Source organism: Meles meles, chromosome 8 (assembly GCF_922984935.1).
Source record: "Meles meles chromosome 8, mMelMel3.1 paternal haplotype, whole genome shotgun sequence".
In the NCBI taxonomy this organism is placed as follows: domain Eukaryota; kingdom Metazoa; phylum Chordata; class Mammalia; order Carnivora; family Mustelidae; genus Meles; species Meles meles.
Genome location: NC_060073.1, coordinates 21412036 through 21432919, shown reverse-complemented (window position 1 = coordinate 21432919; position 20884 = coordinate 21412036). Strand labels below are relative to the sequence as shown.

The following is a 20884-nucleotide window of genomic DNA, read 5'->3' as shown; positions in this document are numbered from 1 at the left end:
TGTTTCCATGGAAACCACCCAGCCTCAGTGGAAACCACTGGACTTCCATCACTTTTCTCATATCAGGGGACCCGAAATAGGGAAGTATGGGCTGGGGTATAAATAAAGACAAGGTCGGTGGTGGGGCCGCGGGGAGAGCAGGTAGGGCAGCTGTCCATGCAAATGCCCCTGGGGACAGTCCCCTTCTTTCCGGATCCTCCACCCCCCGGGGAGAAGAGGCGGAGCAGAGAGGGTCAGGGCAGGAAGACGCAAGCCTGCACGAGCCAGCCCCAGCAATAGGACGGGAGCTAGCCGCTTAGCTTCTCCAGGCCGCTCCTTCACACGCTCTGACCTCCTTCAAGCTGTGGCCAAGTGGTTTCAGTGCTGGTAGAGCTTCATGGGTGAAAACTCGGGTTCCAGGTCCAAATCCCAGCTCTTCCCATGTTGGCCGTGTGACCCATGTTGCTGTGCAATCACTCTCTCTGAGCCTGATTTCCTGAATCTCTAAAATAAGGGAATGAAGTAAATCCCTAGGTCCACTCTGAGGATAAAAATGAATTAATGCACAAAAAGTATGTAGCATGGCTGGTTCCTGACAAGTGTTTGATAAAACTTAGCTGCTGTGATTCGTTGCTGGTAGGAAAGCTCAGTGTGAGTGAAACAAAGAGTACCATGCTGGGGGTCCTGTCAAGAGGGAGAGGGGCAGAGAGCAGGCCTGGGGAGCGGCACTGGTTTCCCAGGGCCACGAAGGGAGGGGCAAGGAGCCAGGGCTGTGGGTCCCTCCAGAGGATGTAGGTTTTCTGAGCTGCCTGCGGAGAGCTGAGGCAGCCCACTCACCATGTTGTGGCTGGGCTTTGAAAACCCCTGCCAGGAAGTGTCTGTCCCATATCCTAATTCCCCTTTCTCCGGAACCAAGGGACAGGTTTGTGGCCGTCCCCTCCGTACCCTGGCCTTTCACCCTGGGCTTCTGTGGTGACAGCAGGTGGCTGTGACTCGCTTATTTGTGCTGGCGTGCCAGAGAGGCCCCTGGACAAGGTCCACGGGAGAGGCCAGGTGGGGCCAGGCTTGGTCTGGCTCTCGGGGTGGAGGGGAACGGGGGGGGCCCTTGTTCCTACTTGGGGCGCGGGGCCCTGTTCTCAGTTCTCAAGGCTGGTTTCGGGTTTGCCTCCCTTTGCACGGCTGACTTGTTCCTGAAAAGCTGCCTAGGTACAATCCTCTGTTGAGAGCCGCCCCTGGGGGCCCTTTGGCGCTGAGTCCTTTTGTTCCTTGTGCCCCTCATCTGCCTTCTTTGTAAATCATTGTTTCCTTGGTGGCGTTGAGAAAAGTGGGTGCTTTTCTCCCTCACCAAGGGACCCTGAATTCCCCCACACAGTCAGGATTTGTAGTTCTCGGGGCCGCAGGGCAGGCATGAGGACTAATGGGGAGAGTATGTGAGTACTGCCCCGGGGTGGGGCATTAGGCGGTGAACATACAGCCATCCATTATTTAAGTATGGCTCACGTCTGACCTGGCCAGGCTTCACCAGGTATGGTCCTTGCTCCCATGACTCTGACATTCTAGAGAGGAGAGACTGTACATCCTAAAAACGAACAAGCTCGCAATGAGAATGCTATGAAACAGCATGCCCACCCTTGCAGGTTGAGGAGGGCCTGGGAGAGGGTGCTGGAGGGGACAGGGAAGGGATGTATTCTGTAGGATGGTCCAGGAGGGCCTTTCTGAGGAGGTGACCTTTAAACAGAGCCCTGGAGGAAGTGGACCAGTGAGCCATGTTAATATGTGGGGGAAGAGGATGACAGGTGGAAGAGGAAGTGCAAAGGTCCTGAGGCACGAGCATGCCTAGCAGAAAGACAGCAAAGGAGATCTGGGTAATTGAAGCAGAAGAAGGTAAAAAACAGAAAAAGAGGTTTGGGAAGAGCAGGGGCCAAACAAGGCTGGGCCTTGTGGGCCACTGACAGGATGGTGGCGTTCTTCCTGAGAGGGATGACAGGCCACCGGAGGGCGCTGAGTGCCGAACAGACTACAGTACAGCAGTGGTAGGCCCCGACTACCCCGGGCTTCCTGTGGTGGCCAGCAGGGGCCTGGCACCCTAGAAGCACTAGAAAAGCAGCTGGCATGAACAGTAGGATGCTTTTGAGTGTGAGCATGTCCCCAGGGCTGGGGTGGGTGAGGAGAGAGGCCGTTTAAGTAGATGTGACCAAAGGTGGGGAATGGGTTTCAGGAAATCCGACCTTGACCCTTATTCTCCCCTCTGTCTGCAGCTAAAGCAGGAGATGGGCAACATCGTGACCAACCTCATTCAGAACTACAAGGACAGTCACGAGGACAGACTGCAGGAGGCCTGGGACTATGTGCAGGCCCAGGTAAGGCAACGGTGGCAGGAACGGGGGTGGCGTGAGGGTCCTGGCCCAGTGTGCGCCTGAGTCTGGGTGTCGTCTGCCTGACTGAATATTCCAGCGAGTTTGTATATGAGTGTGTATCTGTTGGGGGCAAGGGGCCTCTGAGTCGTCCCCCTGTCTGGCACCCCAGCTACCACCACAGTCTCTCACTCAGGGGGCCCAGGGTCTTGGAGGCTGCCCGGGGCTCCCGGTGCCCCCAGTCTACGGCCAGAGCGGGAGGGCCCTCCTCTCAAGCCAGGCTGGGGAGTGTCAGGAGTCCCTCCGGGGGGTTAAGGAACTGGGTGCCAAGGCTGATGTGCTGACATGAGTCTGAGTGGAGAGTACCTCTGGGAGGGTATTGGCATGGGACGTGCCCATGGGAACCTTCTGGGGTGAAAGGAATGTTCTGTCCAAATCCTGATCCAACTGGCAGTCATGTCAGTCTATGTGTAAAACTTCATCAAGCTGTGCGTGTGTGTGTGTGTGTATTCCACCTCAGGTAAGTGAGAGAGGCAGACTGACTGAATGAAGGAATGAGAGAATGACTGACTGATTCCGTGACTGACAGGCTGAATGAATGAGGGACTGGCGACAAAATGACTGGCTGGCTGACTGAACGAATGATGGACTGACTGCCAGACAGACTGACTGACTGACTGAATGAATGAATGACAGAATGACTGAATGAATGAATGCATGCATGAATGATGGACTGACCGGCAGACAGAATGACTGACTGTATGAATGAATGAATGGCCGGCTGACTGACTGACAGACAGAATAACTGACTGGCCCACTGGGTTCCCAGCATGCCCTGATGGCGAGCCAGTTACCACACATGCAAACGGACCTCGGGGATCAGAAGTCCAGAGGCTGTATGCCCTCGGTGGGGACCCAGCATCTCTGGGCTGTAGCAGCGGCCTCCTGTCTCCCGAGGGGGCACTGGCCACAGCGGTCACTCAGGGCCTGCCTGCAGCTCTGACTGACTGCTGCCTGACAGGGGGCTGTGGGTGTGAGGGGCAGGGGTGGGGCCAGCGGGAGTAGGCCCGATTCCACAACACCAGGAGAGCAGGGTGTCTGGAGACGGGACTCTGTCCAGACCACACGGGTGCATCCCTTTTCTGGGCCACGAAGAGGGGAGGGTAGTGTTTCCTGCCTCACGGTGTTTGGTGAGGAGGACCAGGTGGAGCTGGGTCGGGGGGCCTGTGTCCACTGGGTGGCTCAGTGCCTGTGGGAAGATGTTTTCCTCACACGTTCAGTTTGACCCACAGTTGTTGAGGTTGGGGGGGACCCTCATGTCCCAGGATGAACACGTCCCTCCTTCGAGGCGTCTAGAGGAGAGGCGGGTCCCTTGAGAGATGGTGTGCACCCTGCCGTGGGAAGCACTTGACTGGTTGGGGATTTCTGCAGCCGTTGAGGCCTCTAGATCATTCTGATGTCTGTCAGATGCCGCTTGGCATGGTGGTTAGGAAAGCTGACTGAGTCAGGCCCCTGAGGCTGGGACTACCAGTTCTGCTGCGTGCAGAGCCTGGGTCCCCGTCTGGCAAACAGGGCCTTGGACCCGTGCTCGTGTGAGAGAGTGTGTCAAGCCTGTGGCGCTTACACAGCGTTTTGGTGGCCTGTTGGTGATGAGGGTTTATTGGTCCCGCGCAACCCCTGAGACACAGGGCACGTGGTGGCCGGGGACAGATCTTGGCAAGAGGCGGGGTTGGGGACTCTGCCTGGCGTGGTGGCCAAGGAGCACTGTCACCTTCTGATGAGGGTATGAGGGCCTGGGTGCGCCCCTCAGTGGTGCTGGCCTCTGGCCCAGGCTGGAAGCTGCTAAGCATCCCTATGAGAGGAGGACAGAAGGAAGGAATCTGTCCCAGCCGCTGCCTGAGCTTGGCTCGCCCCCTGCTGGTCACCGGGCTGCTGGTCAGGGACCCACCCCCCTGAGCTGAAGGGAAGCAGGGGGAACCACCCATGCACCCAGCCTGGGGACATGAAACTTACCCTGAGAGTCCACTTAATCCTCCCAGGGACCTTGGCAGAGTAGCTCTCGCTATCCCCTTTTCCACGAGGAAGCCAGGGCTGGCGGCTAGCACAGGCCCGGGGCACAGGCCCTCCCCGACTCGGTTCCACTTTCCCATGGGCCTTTCCAGCACAGGCCTAGTTCCTCACATCCCAGCCCTGTCAGGAATTCAAGCCCAGATGTGATCCACAGCCCTCAGGGTCCCCTTGCGAGCCCCACGGAGGCCCCTTCTGGCCCAAGGAGCCTCGAAAGGACTTCTTCTCCTCTGGAGCTAGAACCTTTTCTCTTCCAAAAGGCAGAATTGGCCATATCTCCTTTTTTCACCTTGGTAACCAGGAAGCTCAGAGCCAGATCTCAATTCTAACATGTACACGGCACCTAAAAGTAGAGTTGGCCTTTCCCTAGCCGTCCATATCAGAGCCGGACGCTTGGCCTGCCTCGTCCCGGGGAGTCCTCCGAACAGCCCTTTGAGTTAGGAACCTTTGTTACCCCATTTCGCAGATGAGGAGACTAAGGAAAGCACTTTAACCAAAGTTAAGCTTCTGGTAGGTGGCAAAGCTGGGATTTGAACCCAGTAGCTGGACTCTAGACCCCACGCTCTTTTTAAAAAAAAATATTTATTTCAGGTAGGCTCCATACCCAATGTGGGGCTTGAACTCATGACCCAGAGATCAAGAGTTGCGTGCTCTATGGACTGAGCCTGCCAAGCTCCCCGAGACCCCACACTCTTAACTGTGTTGTTTGCCCTGCTCTGTCCCACTTATCTGTGTGCTGTCTTTCAACTTGAACGTCCCTCCTGTGCTGCTTTGCATTTTTACTGCCCCTGACTTGTTGTCTCTTGCTGTTTGAATGTTTGTGGTATACGTTTCCTGAAAGCCCCTTTAAATTCCCTGCGGCTCCCAGAAGCCAGAGCAAAACCTAAACTCTGATCCTGGTGGTTTGCTGGGCCCAGGAGGGGTCCTGAAAAGTGGTCGATCTGGGCCTCCGTCCTGGGAGATGCCGCCTCCCCCGGAGGGCTGCCTGCCTGAGAGCTGTGGGCGTGAGCAGCTGGTCTCCCGGCAGGTGAAGTGCTGCGGCTGGGTGAGCTTCTACAACTGGACGGAAAACGCGGAGCTCATGAACCGCACCAACGTCACCTACCCCTGTTCCTGCGAGGCCAGGAGGGAGGAGGAGGACAGCTTCGTGGTGAGGAAGGGCTTCTGTGAGGCTTTCGACAGCAACAGGACTGAGAGTGGGAACAACCCCGATTACTGGCCTGTGTACCATGAGGTGTGTGGATGGCTGTGGGGCCCGGGAGGGACTTGGGGCACCCTGGGGTCTGGGTTCTCAGGCCGCTCAGACTTGCCTGAGCTGCTTCTTAACTCCCATTTCTTTCCAGCCCCCTCCCTCCCTCCCTCCCTTCCCTCTTTCCTTCTTTCCTTCCTTCCTTCCTTCCCTCCTCCTTTCTCCCTCCTCCTCCCTCCCTCCCTCCCTCCCTTCCTTCCATCCATCCATCCATCCCTCTTTCCTTCCTTCCTTCCTTTCCTCCCTCCCTCCTTTTCTAACTTCCTCCTTCCCTTCCTCTTCCTTTCTTTCCTTCCTTCCTTCGTTCCTCCTTTCTCCTTCCTTCACCCTCCCTCCCTCCCCCCTCCCTTCCATCCATCCATCCATCCATCCATCTTTCTTTCCCTCCCTCCTCCTTCCCTCCTCCCTCCTCCCTCCCTCCTTCCCTCTCCCCTCCCTTCACTTAGCTGCTCCTGCCTTTGATTCACCTGTTTGCTTGTCATTTGTACCTGCGTCAACATATTTGTTGATTTACACAGTCAGGGAACACACAGACCCCGCTCTGCCGGCCCTCTGGGCCAGGTCGGGTGGGGGGGCGCCTCCCGGCCGTTGTGCACAGTGGGGTGAGGCTGCGTGGTGGGGTGATGTGGTCGTGCTTTTCCCTCGTAGGGCTGCATGAAGAAGGTGCAGGCCTGGCTGCAGGAGAATGTGGGCATCATCCTAGGCATCTGTGTGGGCGTCGCTGTCATCGAGGTCTGAATCCCTTCCCCTCCAGCACCCCTGCCCCACCCCCAGCCCTACCATCCCTGCTGATGGCCTCAGGTAGGCCAGGCCACTGTCCGCTCCCTGGGTGCCTCTGCCGCTGGAGCCACAGGCTGGTCCTGAGGCTTTAGTTGTGGGTCCACTCATCCCGCTCAAGCCCCGGGACCCTCGCCGACCTGCACAGTCAGATGCTGCCCTGGGTCCTCCCTCTGACTCCTGTCCTCTGCCCCGACAGCTCCTGGGGATGCTCCTGTCCATCTGCTTGTGCCGGCACGTCCACTCTGAAGACTACAGCAAGGTCCCCAAGTACTGAGGCGGCTGCTGTCCCCCTCCTCCCTGCCAGTCCCCCAGCCTCCAGGCTCCTCAGGGTCTCCAGGCTCTGCTCTAGGCTCACCGCCCACCTCACTCCCCCATGCCTGTCCTGTGCTGGCTGGAGAGGGGAGGCTTTCTGGGGACTGGACCCATCTCCCTACCTTTCTGCCTCCAGACTTGAGCCCCAGCGGCTCCGTGGCTGCTTTGCTTCTTGCCTGCCGGGATCCGCGTAGGCTCCTGGAGAGAACGCTCCCACGGCGTCCCTGCACAGGTGCACAGGGTCTCTGCCCACCTTGGGAGCTGTGTCCATGGGGTGGGGAAAGGTGTATTCAACATTGGGGATGGGGGGTGGGATTTGGAGAAGGCACCGGGGCTGCCCACTGCGTGGGTAAACTTTTTTTCCACTATAATGCTTCTATCTTTGGTTTTCACGTTTTCATTGAAGGTAGTGGGAGAGGGTGGGCTTTACCTCACATTCTTAGGAGCAGTAGCCCGTCCCCAGGCCAGCTCAGATCAACCGAGGATGAGGCTCTGAGCTGGGCCGAAGAAGGGGCCCCCTGGGCCGGGGAATCTGGACTGGCTCTGGACTGCTTAAGGAATCGGGGTGATGAACCCCAGGGGCCTGACACAGAGCTGGTCCTGCATTTGCCAGGATCCCGAGCTGTCCAGGGAAGGGGAGGGAGGGAGGACACTTTCCCTGGAGAAGCCAGGCCGGCCTGTCCTTTGCCCCTGAGGGAATGGGTGGGTGAGACTGTGCCTTGTAAGGGAGTGGGAAGGGGCTCTGTGAACAGTTCTATAAAACACGTCCAAGATTTGACAAGTAACATTAAAGAGGATTTGTAACGATCCAGCTTGCCGCCTGGAGATGCTGCTTTTGGAGTCCGAAGGACAAACTGGAAAGGAGCGGTCTACCCTGAAGTAGGGCTGGAAGGGCCACTAGTTGGGAGGTGTTTCCGCAGGGCCCACCAGGTGGCGCTGCTGCCCAGCCTTAGAGCCTGGCGGGGCCCAAAGTCAGTCTGGCTTCTCCAGGCTCCTCACCAGCCCCAGCCCTGTGGGTCTCTCACACCCGTGGGAGCGCTGGTGAAAATGCAGATTCCAGGCCCGGGGGATTCTGATACAGCAGATCTGGGCCGGGGACAAAGAATCTACATTTTCAGCAGCTTTCCCAAGTGACTCCTGAATCATGTTGCTTTTAGATTCTCTGGTCTCAATAAGTTGTAGCTACAGAGGCTTCCCCAAGAGAGATGGGCAGTGCAGAGGGGGGGCACACAAGCCAGACAGTATTGTCTTCACTGAGGAGGTGGGGGAGGGCACATCTTAGGGACAGTGCAACTGTTGATCTGAACCTAATTAATTTCTTGCAAGAGACTTTCTGTGGCTGACACTCTGGCCTGTAGAGGACACGGGGTCATCCCCGGGGGCTGAAGAACACTTAAGCTCTATGGAGCCTGGTCTCTGCTGCAATCAGAGGCTCTCCCCGGGGCTGTCAGCCTGCACAGAGGGCTGAGGGCCTGGAGGGAAGCCATCCCAGCTTATTTCCTTTATAACCTGCCTCATTCTGTAGGCAAGTACATGTAATAAAACATGAACCGTAACAGGGAAAATAGGAGCTTACGAGGAAGTGCAGACGTGGGTGAAATGAGGCCAGCTGACTTGGCCAACCTGGTGATGGCGAATCCACACGGTGCACATCCTGTGTTCTTCACTGCTGTACTTGCAGCAGACATCACTAGTTGATCACCGTTCTCATTTACCTAGCCCAGAGGCACCCTGGCCATGCTTCAAACTGATGTTATTCATTGCAGCCTCGGGATCCTTACCAGTTCAGTACTGTCCATCAATCCAGCTGGCCTGGGACGTGAAAGCAGTTGCCATCTTTGAGCTCTAGTTGCTCAGTTGAATTGAAGTAATTTTCTCTCTGAGCTTCCTGGCGGCCAAAGCAAAAAGGGAAACTTTGTCAGTTCTGTAGCTCTCATTTCCCAGCGCTTCCATAGCTTAGCTACTAGGAAGAATGTAGCTGGCTGGAATCTAGAATTCAAGCCCACCCTCAAACGCACAAACTTTGATATCCCTTCATGACTGGAGCAGAAAGCATAAAGAAGCCGCCTGTGCCTGACCTTGTGCTGGTTAAGGGCAGCGAGGACAGAAGCTGTGCATCTGCCAATGAGGAACCAGGAAGACCCAGCGAATGTCTGCAAAGTGATTGGATGACAATTGTACATAGTAATTGGGGCCTGAAGAGCATTTGCTCGGTTCTAGTGCCCCTGTCAACTGACTGACTCCCGATAATCCTGGGAGGCCCATGTTCATCATCCCCAACTTACAGATGAGGACAATGAAGAACACATGGTTAAGTAATTTCCTCCACATTCTGCTGCTGCCTGGGGAGTTGGGAGCCGTCCCACATTTACTGTCTGCCTCCTTTTGCCCAGGGAAGGGACCCACGTGCCACCCTTGCACCAGTGATGGCCTTCCAGAGGGAGAAAGGTTGAATTAAGAGACAAGCCTTGGTCCCTGGCTGTAGGTCATGCTCCCCAGTCAGATAAGGAGACTCCGGGGCTTCAGCTAGATGAGGAGCTGTGTTGGGTGGGGACACAACACAGTCCAGTTCAGTTGGAGGTTCTTTGGTGCCCACATGACCATTCCCCATTAGCAGGTCTCGGGGAGGGCTTTCCTGAGAAGGGCTTTGGCCGTGTTGGGGCAGGAGAGTGTGGGCTACCAGATGGTGAGGTTTTACTGCCCCTCCATAATGCCTGCTGTGGGGAGCTCCAGGCATGAGACCTGGGGAGAAGCAGACACCAGGGGGCTTGTGTGTTCCAAACTGTGGTCTCTGCCCACGTGGTCTCTTAGGTTTCCAGCAGGCCCCCAGTGTTGGGGACAGTACCCAGGGTGGGGCTAGCAATCATGAACGCAGAGAAACTGGGGGACCCTTCCCCCATGTGTGTCTCCCCTCCTTACTCCCTCTAGGCTGGAGTGGGGGAAAGAAGGGGAAGCTGGGATGGCCCAGAAAACTGAGAGCTCCACCCAAAGAGCAGGGGCGGGTGTTGGCTGGCCAAGATGCCCAGGGGTTTGGGGCTGAGGCTGGGAGTCTCAAGGATGGGGATGGGGGGTGGGGTGGCAGGCAGGCAAGGGGGGCCATGGTCCCAGGCCACCTGCTGGACCTCAAATGAAATGGGACCAGCTGTGGGTGTCAGCGGCAGATCCCCTCTGTGACCTTGGGTTGCCTCCCTCTGGGTGGGCAGATGGGAGAGAAGGTAGAAGGTTCTACCCGGCCTGTTGTCGAGGGTCCTGCCATCTTAGTGGGGGCCTCACATCTCCACCCTTGGGGAGAGTCCACGTTGCTTCTCAGGTTGGCTCTTCAGAAGAGCGGGGAGTCCGGGGACCTGGGTTGGATCTAGCTGTTCCTCAGTCTTCCCGTGTGACCCTGGGCCACAGAGAGCAGGGGGGAGCTCAAATCTGTGTTTGCAAACTACTTTAAAGAAGGCTGAGAAAATGTCAGAAGTTATTAAGAAGATGGGCTGAACCCCCGGCCAGCTTCCTCCTGAGGCTTGTCCCCTGTGCCTTGCAGCTGGAAAGTACCAGAGCCGCCCCTGGGACTCCATGGATCTGACTCCAGACTTCCTCCTGCCTCCACCGCCTCCCAGGCTTCCTGGGACCACCCCCAGGCTGGGCTGTGTTGTCAGACCCAGACGGCAGCATGACTTTGGTGACATCTGGTCATTGCGAGCACTGAGTCTGCAGGGCCCCTCACTCCTACCTCCCGGTGGGGGGGGGGGGGGCGGGTGGCAATTTCCACTGCCTTCCTTCCCACCCCCCACTGCCCCCAGGCCTGTGAGATTCCGTAGGGAGGGAGCAGAGTCTGGCTTCTCTAGTTCCCAAGTTGGCTCCTCCATCCCGACCCCCCCGGGGCTTCCATCCTTCTTGCCTCCCTCCATGGGCTGCTGGACCAGCTGAGGGGCTGTGAGGCCTTCTGTGGGGGTGGGGGGTACCCTCAGGCTGTCATCTCTGCCTGAATGTCCTAGCCAAGAGATGGGGCTCAGATGATGGTCACAGGGGCCCCATGGTGGCCTGGTTGTTGGGACAGAGGGTGGGAAGGTGCAAGGGTGCCCCTGCGTAGAGAGCCCACCCATGGCTCCCTGGGACCAGGCAGGAAGCATGGGGGCAGGTACTGCTTGCTCTCTGAGTCCTTTGGGGAGTCGATGGCAGTGTCCAGGAAGGGGCTCGGTCTGGCACGGGCATAGACTATGGGCATGGGAGCCAGACTGGAACCGGAGTAAGTTCCTTCTCTGTGGATAGGCAGGAGGTGTGGGGGAGACTAGAGGGTGGTCTGGGGAGGACAGAAATACTCCAGTATTTTTGTAACTTATGGCTGTATGGGCAAGTACTGCCAGATGTCAGCGCAGTGTGTGTGTGCGCGCACACACACACACACGCACGCAGGCCCTGCCACCCCTGAGCACTCAGTCCAATCCTAGCTGTGAGGGAACCCAGATCATCTCCTCCGGCTAAGCTGTGGCCAGCATTGGGCAGGCAGGAAAGGTCAAATGTCTGCCAGCCTGGAATGTTCCAGACCTGCCCTGGCAGACCCCCATCCTGCCTATTTCCTGGTAGAAATTCCTCCAGCCCCGTCCCTGGGGTCTTCCAAGTGAGCGGGTTTCCCAGGCCGAGGAGCCAGGTGCTGAGGGTGGCTAGTGTCCCTAGTGACAAAATAGCCCCCAGGGCCTCTCCCAGGCCAGGACTGCTGTCACTTCCTCCCCAACTTGCCACACTGCCTCTGGGCAGGTATCTGTCTGCTCTCCAGAGTTTCTGGAATCTGTGGGCTAAGCTTCATTTGCTCACCATCTGTTCGTTCATTTATTCAGTCATTTGTTCGTTCATTCATTTGTTCATTCATTCATTTGCTTATTCATTCATTCATTCATTCCATGAATACTTAAATGGGCACCTCATCTGTGACAGGTACTGTTCTAGTCTTCCAAGAACACAGCAGTGAAGAAAAGCAGATCCTGGGCTGTATGGCACCTGTGTTCTGGGGAATATAAGGGATCTCGTACACCTACACCCCTAGACCTGTGCCCACATGCCGCCCACACACGGAGCCACCATCGCTGCCCCCAGCTTGGTCCGTGCTGACTGCTGCTGCTGAGGGACCCCCTGGGGCCCATCCAGAGCCTCTGTCGTCCTGTGGAAGGAAGTAGCATAATGAACAGCGAGTGGACAAACAGGAAAGGGTGCGGAAGCTCTCACATTCAGCCCCCTTCCCTTCCAGCCCGGCGGCCCGCACTCCGGCAGGAATCACACCCTCGCCCCCCACCACCCCCAGGCAGCCCCTTCCCCACGGAGATGAATTGGGCAGCTCCTGCTCCTGGGCAAACAACCTCTCAGACTCATCCGTGACACAGAGGCTGTCATGCCAAACTCCCGGTGTTACTGTGATTGTCACATGAGGTTAACAGACACAGTGATCTGCTTCCCCGGGCAGCCTCTTCCCATGACTGAAGCTCGGAGCTTCAGCGGAACCCCACATCCCTCGGCACTGGCCGTCCCTGGACAGGAACAGGCTAGTGGAGAACATCGGTGCTGCCAAGGCAGGAACTGCGAATCGGTCCAAGAGGCTGGGACTGGGGCAGGAAGCAATCTGCAGACCGGCCAGCCGGAGCACCTTGGCAGGGAGGGGAGGTGGGGGGGACCTCCTTGCTTCTGGAGAAGATGCAGCAGGTGGGAGGTGGGAGGGGCCGTTCGAGGCCATCTGAGCTGGGAATACCCACCCCCACTCCCAGCTGCCCCTTCTGAAGTCATTTCCCACCTCCCCCCCCCCCCACACACCTGCCTTCAGGGCTGGGGCGATGTCAGTCCCAGAAGCAAATTCCTCCCTCCCCCCTCCAGGGTCACCTCAGATGCCTCATGCAGGTCCTCTGGGAACAGGAGCGGGCTTCCTGCAGGATGCTGGGGGTGTGGAGCTCGACAGAAACAGCGGAAAAGGCAGAGAGGCTGCAGGGGAGGGAAGGATGGAAGGTGGGGTTGAGAGAGGCCCCCAGCAGCCTCTTGGAGGAGGGTCGGGGTTGGAGGGTGCTAGTGGCAGCTGATGGGAGTGAAGAGGCTTAGCCTTTGCCCTTGTGTCACACATCTGGGTGAGCCCAGCTTGGGGTTTCCAGGGTGACAACGACCCTCTGTTTCCACGAGTCAGTCCTCTAGGTGCTGGTTTACAGAGGACTCTGGGTCTTGGGGCCAGGAAGCCTCCTGTGTCTGCTGGGATGGGAGGAGAGAGCCCCTTCCCCAGAGGGGCCTGGCTCCAAGCCTGAGGGAGCCCACAAGGAGGAGGGAGGGGGTGCCCGGGTGAGATGGATGCTGCGAACAGGACCCCAGCCAGAGGAGGGGCTGGGAGCAGGAGACAGGCCAGCTCTGCAGGGTGAGGCGTGCCTTGGGGAGCAGACAGGGGCGGGGGGAGGGCAGTGGAGGAGAGAAGGTGGGAAACCAGCAGGCACAGGCTGGTGCCTCTCTCTGGACCCTGTCCCCTTCCCTGTCAGCAACATCATTGTCCTCTCAGCAGCCATCATATACATAGTGCTAACTTTTAACCTTCCCCCCCTCCACCCAGCAGAGGAGACACAAATGCTACCCCCAGACCCCCATCAGGTGTGGAAACCAAGGCTTTGAAAAGCTACATGGTGTGCCGCAGGCTGCCCCTCTGCCCCAGCAGAGGAGGAGGAGTGGTTCACGCTGTGCCGAAGCAGCAACCCTGGAGTTGTCAGTGAACAACCAGAACGACTGTACTTGACGACCACCCAGGGGAGACACTGGGATTGGCTGCTGGAGCCCATGGCTCTGCATCCTGTTCCTCCTCCACCAGGGAGGCCAATGGGAATAAAGACAGCTGGTTCTAAAGGGAGCCCTCGAGGAGGTGGCCCTTTTTGAAGAGGCTCGACTCAATGACATCTGACATTTCATCCATCGATCTGCACAGTAACTATTGGGCGCCCATTGAATGCCAGGCTCTGTGGAGGGAATCCGGGCTCAGCCAGGTGAGTGAAGTCCCTGGTGTCACGGAGCCGGCAAGCTAGAGGGGGAACATAGGCAAGACCCACAAACTTAAATGGAAGAAGTACCCTGTGTCAGAGACAGACGCTCAAGTCTGTCCCTACCCACCAGCTAAAGCACAGGAGATAATGGAAGAAGCCTGTCCCCAGTCTGGCCGTTGTCACCTGCTGTCCTCATTGCCAGGGGTACCCTGAGGGCTGTCACTCCACCAGGAGGCTGGCCAGCCCACGGTTCAAGAGGAGGCACAGGAACAATCAAACCATGGATGTGAATGTCACGGCCTCTCGTGGATTCCATGTGGACAGAAAACCTTTTCCCAGGTGGCCGAGGGACACTGTCTGGAGCTTGTGATGGTATAAAGACTACCTCGTCGGGATAGTTTAATGACTGACTTAGAGGACGGCTGGGGCAGCCCTGTTGGGGGGGAGGGTGTGGTGTCTGGGTGTGTCATGTGTGTGTCCTTCCTCTGAGGACCGAGGGGACACGATCATGAGGTCCCCATGACTCCCCATGTGGCGTGCATGTGGCCGGCTGTGATTGGACTCTGGTCTCCATCTCCTGAGGCTCAGAAAGCTCACAGGTGCCAACCTACCTCTGACTGAGGGTGGAAAATGGAGCAGCAAAGCCATCGGGAGAGTGACAGTCTTTGCTGCTGGTGTCACAGGACAGAGAGGGCTACTGAGGTGGGATCACTGCCCTGGACATCCGTAGACCTGGTTCCTGTCCCAGCTGTCCCCTGTGGTCGCTTGGTTGGTCGTTGGCAGAAATGGTTGTTCTCTTCCCCTCCTCGTGTTGATGCCCTCGGCAATGTGACTGTGTAGTCAGCTCTTCCCTGAATCGTGGCTGGCCTTGTGGCATGCCATGGCCAATAGGATGTGGGAAGGGGAGAGTGGGCCAATCTTGAGATCAAGCCTCAAGAGGTTTCATAAGTTTCCACTCTCTCTGTCTCATAATTCTGCCACTGCCCGTGAGGAAGCCCAGGTGAGTCTGCTGGAGGATGAGAGGCAAGTGGCCCCCATCACCACATGACCCCAGCTGGCAGCCAGCCCGCCCTTGGACACAGAGCCACCCAGCTCACCCACGGCCAGCTGCAAATGCGAGAGAGGACCAAGGACCACCTAGCTGAGCCCAACCTACATTTTTGACAGAATCATGAGCTAAATAGAAGGTGGTTGGGGCCCCTACATCTGGGACTAGTTGTTACACAGCGGTAGCTAGCTGATACAGTGTCGGCCTTAGGGAATGATGGCGAAAATGACAGCCATCTTTTCTAGGCCCAGTTTTGAGCTCTCGGCAGAGATCACCTCACTTAATCCTCCCAGTGGCTCTGAGAGTTGGTCCTTGGATCCTCACTTTATAGGCGAGAAAATGGAGGGCCAGGGAAGACCATCCTCACCTCTGGCCACCTGAGCAGTCAGGGGCAGAGACAAGATTGAAACCCAAGTCTGTCTTCAGGAGCTCAGCCCTGAGTCACCTTCGCAGACGAGCCTCAATGTCAGCGCGAGTCGGCAGCAAGGAGAGGGTGTAATGTATTCTGCACACAGGGGCTGACGTCACTGAGAATGTTCTCAGCCTTCCGTTCCCCAAGAGTTATGCCGCATCCCGCCCTGCTCTTGTCTCTCCCCCAGCCAGTGGCTCTAATTCCAGTTGTGCTTTTAGAAAGAGAGACAAAAGCACAGATGTGGGGATCATTTATCTCTTTTTTCATCCAACCTCCTATTTAATCAGCAAATATTTCTTGAGCACCTGTCATGAGTCCCTTTCCATAATGTTCTTTCTCCCATGACATTTCCTGGGCCTGTGTCATGTGCCAGCCCCTCACTCAGCACAGGTTCTCCTGCTGGCGACTCTGTAGTCCTTGGGATCACCACCCCCCCACCTACTTCACAGATGGAAAAGCTGAGCTTCCCCACCCTGTGGCCAGCTGAGGCCACCTAACCGCTATGTGGCCAGGGCAGGATCCCACTCCAGGTTTGACTGATTTCGGCAGGCTCTCTGCTTTCTCCGTCACCACAGCTGTGGTTTTTTATAGAGGGATTTCGAAATTTCCACTGGGATCTGTGTATGGCAGATAGGGGCCTGGAGGGCCCGGAGGAGAAAGGGTAGTGGGGTGTTAGCAAGTATTCCCTGACTCCGAGAGCTGGCCTTTGGAACGCCGTGGGCACAGCAGGCCTGGGAAGAGGGGGACGTGTGCTGGGAATGGAGGGAGAACCACAGGCTTCATCCTGCTTCCCCTGTGTCTAGCAGACAGGTCCCTGCCATCCTTGGTCCCCGCCCGCCGGCCCACCCCTCCGCTTTGCTGCTGGATCGTGGCCATCTGTCTGCACCAGGCGCTGGGCACGGTGCCCTGCCCCTCCTGGCTGACCTGTTTACAAATGGGGAGTTCAGGCACAGTCTGAGCTGGAAGGAAGGCAGGCAATCCCTGGGGTAGGGACTTAGCTGTAGGCCTCCCCAGTATCTCAGAGCCCAGCCGCTGTGGAGGCTGCCTCCTCCAGGCTGGCAGCCAGCCCCACCCAGATGTCCTGGTCAATCAGAATCCAGCTGCAAGGAGCCTTCTTATGTTCTGGGAGCTGTAGCAGGTGTGTGTGGGGGGGGTGTGGGAGGGCTATAGAGGTGATAGGCTATAGGAGGCCCAAGGGTCTTCCAGGTAATGGGGGGAGAATCTTATCTCTGAAGAGGTTCTGAGCCGTTAAGGAGCTCCCCAGGGTCACGCAGCTGGTAAGTAGGTGGCCACAGGCTGTTTGAACCCAGCCCAGGGGCTCAGATGCACAGCTGCTGGCCTCCCTGCTTGGGGAGCTCACGGTGACAGGTGCCTGGACGCCCTGCCCGGTGCCCCAGCTGCCGGTGGATCCTGATGTCGTACAGCAAGTTGCCAGCCTGTGTGCCAGGCTGCCTTCAGGCCCTGAACTCGTCTGCTGTGCTGTCCCGCTCGGAAATGAGTCTCCCCCCGTTCTCCTGGCTAACCCCACTTCTCCCTCCCATCAGCCTTCAGGGAGCTTGCCTGTCACATCCCATAATGACATGGTGGCTTCGCTGAGCCCTCCCGTGGCCTTCTTCTGAAGCAGCAAGAAAGCATACCGTCTTGCTGCCCACACAGAGGCCACAGGTTCTAATCCAGACTCTGCCCGCCCGAGCTGTGCAAGCCTCAGCAAGTGGGTCGTTTTCGGTTCCTCCTCTCAGAAACGGGCACAGTCATAGTCTCACCCTCGCTGTTGCCGCAAAGGCCAAGTAAGATAGCACATGAGCAGGCTTAGCCAGCTGCCTGGTGAGGAACGAGCTCAGCGCCAGGCTCCTTGCTTCCTTTCCCTGTTGGGGTGACCTTCGGTGACCATGAATTGTGACTGCTGTTAGGGCTTCCGTCTTCTCCCCAGACTCTGAGTTCCTCGGGGCAGACAGAGCTTCTGACTTGTTCCTCACCTTGCCCCCAGATAGAGCACAATGCCTGGCCCAGAAAGGGCACTTAAGATGTATTTGTTGAATGAATGAATGAATGAATGAATGAATGGTTAGGTGGATGGATGAATATAATGGACCCTGTTCTCAGTGCCGGAATAAAATCAGGCAATGGAGAAAGAACTCAGGCAATAGTGTTTAGAGGGCTGGTCCATGGTTGTCTGATTTAACCACCACTTGAACCAATTTAGAGATCTGGATTTAAGGTCCCATCCTTGGACTATGAGGGGCTCCAGGAGCCTGGACTTCATGTACACAGGCAGTTTGAGAAATGTTGGCTTAGAACGAAGCTCAGAGAGGAAATCCACAGAAGAGGGGAGCAGATACACCGTTAACATGGCCCAGAGTTGGGACCAGGGTTGTCCTGCTGTCTGAGAGGATGGGTGAGGGAAAGGAGCATGGAGGGCTTCCTGAAGGAGGTGGCACTGGGGCCAAGGTTGAGGCCTGGGAATGAAGATAAAAGGGTCAGGGATGTCCAGCTCCCTCTCCCCCATCTAGACAATAACCCCATCTAGAAGATAGAAGAAGGTATCAGTAGCCCCGCTGTGGGCCAAGTCTGGGGTTCTATGAATTGGGATGCTCCAGGGGAGTTTCCAAGTGTGATGTCCTGTCTGCCCTGTTTGAGAGGGAAGGGGGTAGGGGGCAACACTTTCTTTCTTTCTTTCCTTTTTAAAAGATTTTATTTATTTCTTTGCCAGACAGAGATCACAAGTGGGCAGAGAGGCAGGCAGGGGTGCGGTGGGGAGGCTTGGCAGGAAGCAGGCTCCCTGAGCCGATGCAGGGCTCAATCCCAGGAACCTGGGATCATGACCGGAGTTGAAGGCAGAGGCTTTAACCCACTGAGCCACCCAGGGCAGCAGTTTCTAAAGGAAGCTCAATCAGGAAAAAGCCTCAGGACAATGGGCCTTGCCCAGAGGAGGTTCCACGGGCTCTGGAAGGACTTGGGGGGAGGGTGGGGGGGGAAGACTAGGAGTCGGTCATGGTCGATAGATCATGGTTGATAGTTCCCATTTCTATCATGGCCCATCTAGAGCTATATAGCAGGCACTAACACCAGAAGTTGGTGAAGGAGCTGGGATTATGTCCTGGACACAGGCAGGGTGAAGAGAACACCTGCGTTGGGAAGGCAGTGGGAAGGGCATTTTAAAAAAAGATTTTATTTGACAGAGAGAGAGAGAGAGAGAGAGAGAGAGAGCATGCACAAGCGGGGTGGTGGGGGAGGTAGGGACAGAGGTGGAGGGAGAAGCAGGCTCCCCACTGAGCAGGGAACCAGACATGGGGCTGAGCTTGATCCTGGGACCCTGGGATCACGGCTTGAGCAGAAGGCAGACACTTAACCGGCTGAGCCACACACGCACCCCATGGGAGGGGCATTTTATTGTCGGATGTTGGCCACGAACTTGAGCCTCCTGAAATCCAGCCCCCGGAAAGCCATTGTACACTGAGGTCTCTAGCCAGGTCTGAGTCTGCACGCGCATGTGTCCAAGAGTGCACATATGTGTGTGTGTGCGCTTGCACGTGTGTGTGTTTCCACAGGTGCACTGTAGGGCTCCTGAACGTGTATAAGGCTCTCATAGATTCTTTACTGCTGTATCCCCAGTGCCAACCATACTGGCTGCACGTGCTGGGTGAACGAATGACCCATCGTCTCCACAGACGTGTCATCAGCACAGTCCAGGGTCAGACGGAAGTCCGGGCTGTAGGACTCACTGAAGCCTTCTCAGCACTCCAGGCAGGACAGGACCTGCTTGGATCTTTAGAGTTTGGCTGTTTGGAGAGACAGGCAAGGACACACGGGCAGGAGACAGAGACCCTCCTTGAAGGCCCAGGGTTTCATGGGAATGAGCAGCAGCTGCCAGGGGCTGGGAGGTAGAGAAGGCGGGGGGCGCAGGCTGAGGTCTAGGGGTGTGAGACCATCCTCTGGGAATCGGGGCCCAGAGGGCACAGGTGTGGAGACTTCTCTTTGAGAAGTCACACCGGTTGCTGTGAGAAGGGGCCGGAGGGGCTTGAGTTGGGGCACAGAGAACACTGTCGGAGCGAGGGGTGTCTCGAACTGGACCAGTTGCTGCAGGGGACATGAGGAGGGTGACCAGGCCGCTGCTCTGCTGGGGACTGAGGGATTCCCTGGGGACATGGCGCTGTCAGCTCGGATACCTGGAAAGTCCCTGACAAATCCCATGAGGTGGTTCCCCCGAGGGTGGGTGGATCCTCAGAGCAAGGGGCTGACTGGGATCAGCAGGGCTTAGAGAAAGCTCGCAGGTTCAGCGTGGGCAGTTGAGGAAAGACCCACTTCCTGGGCCTAGAGACCCGGGGCCCAGAGGTGGGGTGTGACCGGGGGTGGACAGCGGGTCACGACGGGAGGAGAGCCACTGTGGGCGGTTGGGCCAAGAATGGGTTCACAACATGCCTGTGCTGAGGGAATGAGAGAGTCGGGGGCTAGAGAGGAGGAAAGAGCTTATCAAAAGGATTTCTTTGGAGGGAGATGTGAAGGCATTTGGATTTCTGCCCTTGTGAAGGGGGTTGGGCTTGGTCAGAAACCTCGCTTGGGTCACCTATTTCCAGCAGGTGGGGCACAGGGTGGCCTGGACAGAGCTAGTTCCCACGAGGAAGGTCTAAAAGGACTGGAAAGGGGCTGCTGTGTGCTAGGGATGAGATGAGCGGGAGGAAGCAAGTCTGAGGTGGGGGGGCCGGGATGCCCAGAGCTCGTCAGAGTATAGGACCCATGTGTTTCCTGTGGACCAGACATGGGCCTGGTCTGCCAAAGCAGTCCACAAGAGACACAGAACTCATCATCATCATCGTCGTTGTCGTCATCATCATGAGAGTTCTGTGGTCTAGCAAATTTGGGGAACAATGAGCAGAGAGTCTGTGGACTTGGAAAGCCAGGGAAGACTTGGGGGGCAGCCTGTGCAGGAGGCCCATGGCCCATGTGTGGGAGGCGCAGGCGAATGTTCTCCGGGGGACGGGGGGTGGGGGAGGGGCCAGACAGTCCTACCCTCTGCAGGGCCCTGTGAGCAGAACCAGCTCACAACACGGCCAGGAAGTAAACCTTTCCTTCCCGGCGCCTCTCCTTCTCCCTCTCTAAGCAGCCTGACAACCTCCGAGATGGTCAAGAGCAGGCAGGACAAGAAAGGGGGCAGAGGAGCAAGGATGTATGCAGGGGGAAGGAGGGCCAAAGCCCTTTCAGGGCTCGCTGCCTGCGGAGGACAGCAAGGGCAGAATTACAAACTTTAAACTAAGTTCAAGGCCAGGTGACTATTACCATGGACCAGATGCTTTTCATTGTTCACCTGAGTCTGTGGGTAACTTCAAGGGATTGAAGAATTTTGTCACCTTACAGAGGTCGGAAAGCTTGTGGCACTACCTGAGACTTCCTCCAGGAACAGAGGAAGGACTTATTCCCAAGAACAAATCCTAAAGAGCCACCAGGAGGCTAGAATACTGTTGCTATCTACTTCCAGCCCACAAGTTCAGATGAGGCAAGCGCTGGTTTCAGTCATCATGGGTATGACTTTCTCCCCTTCTAGAATGGGAGCTCTTGGAGCTTATCTGAGTCGGCTCCATCACTCTGGTATCTGGCTACCTGGGATGACCTTCCTTTTGCCTGACCCTGTGTGTTCAGAAGGGAGATGTCAGGCACCTGTGGGAGGGTAGCCCTAGTTCTCATGGAAGTGGACAGAGATTTGGGCCA

General features: G+C 57.0%; 1 protein-coding gene across 1 annotated transcript in view; it reads left to right on the top strand.

The window, feature by feature from the left end:
- CD82 (CD82 molecule) overlaps positions 1 to 7572 on the top strand; it is a 49788-nt gene extending 42216 nt beyond the window's left edge. The window contains exons 6-9 of the mRNA XM_046016535.1: positions 2238 to 2339; positions 5428 to 5634; positions 6298 to 6381; positions 6626 to 7572. Coding sequence (XP_045872491.1) covers positions 2238 to 2339; positions 5428 to 5634; positions 6298 to 6381; positions 6626 to 6703 — 471 coding nt within the window. The 3' untranslated portion in view covers positions 6704 to 7572. The remainder of the gene's footprint in view (positions 1 to 2237; positions 2340 to 5427; positions 5635 to 6297; positions 6382 to 6625) is intronic.
- Positions 7573 to 20884: the final 13312 nt, after the last annotated feature.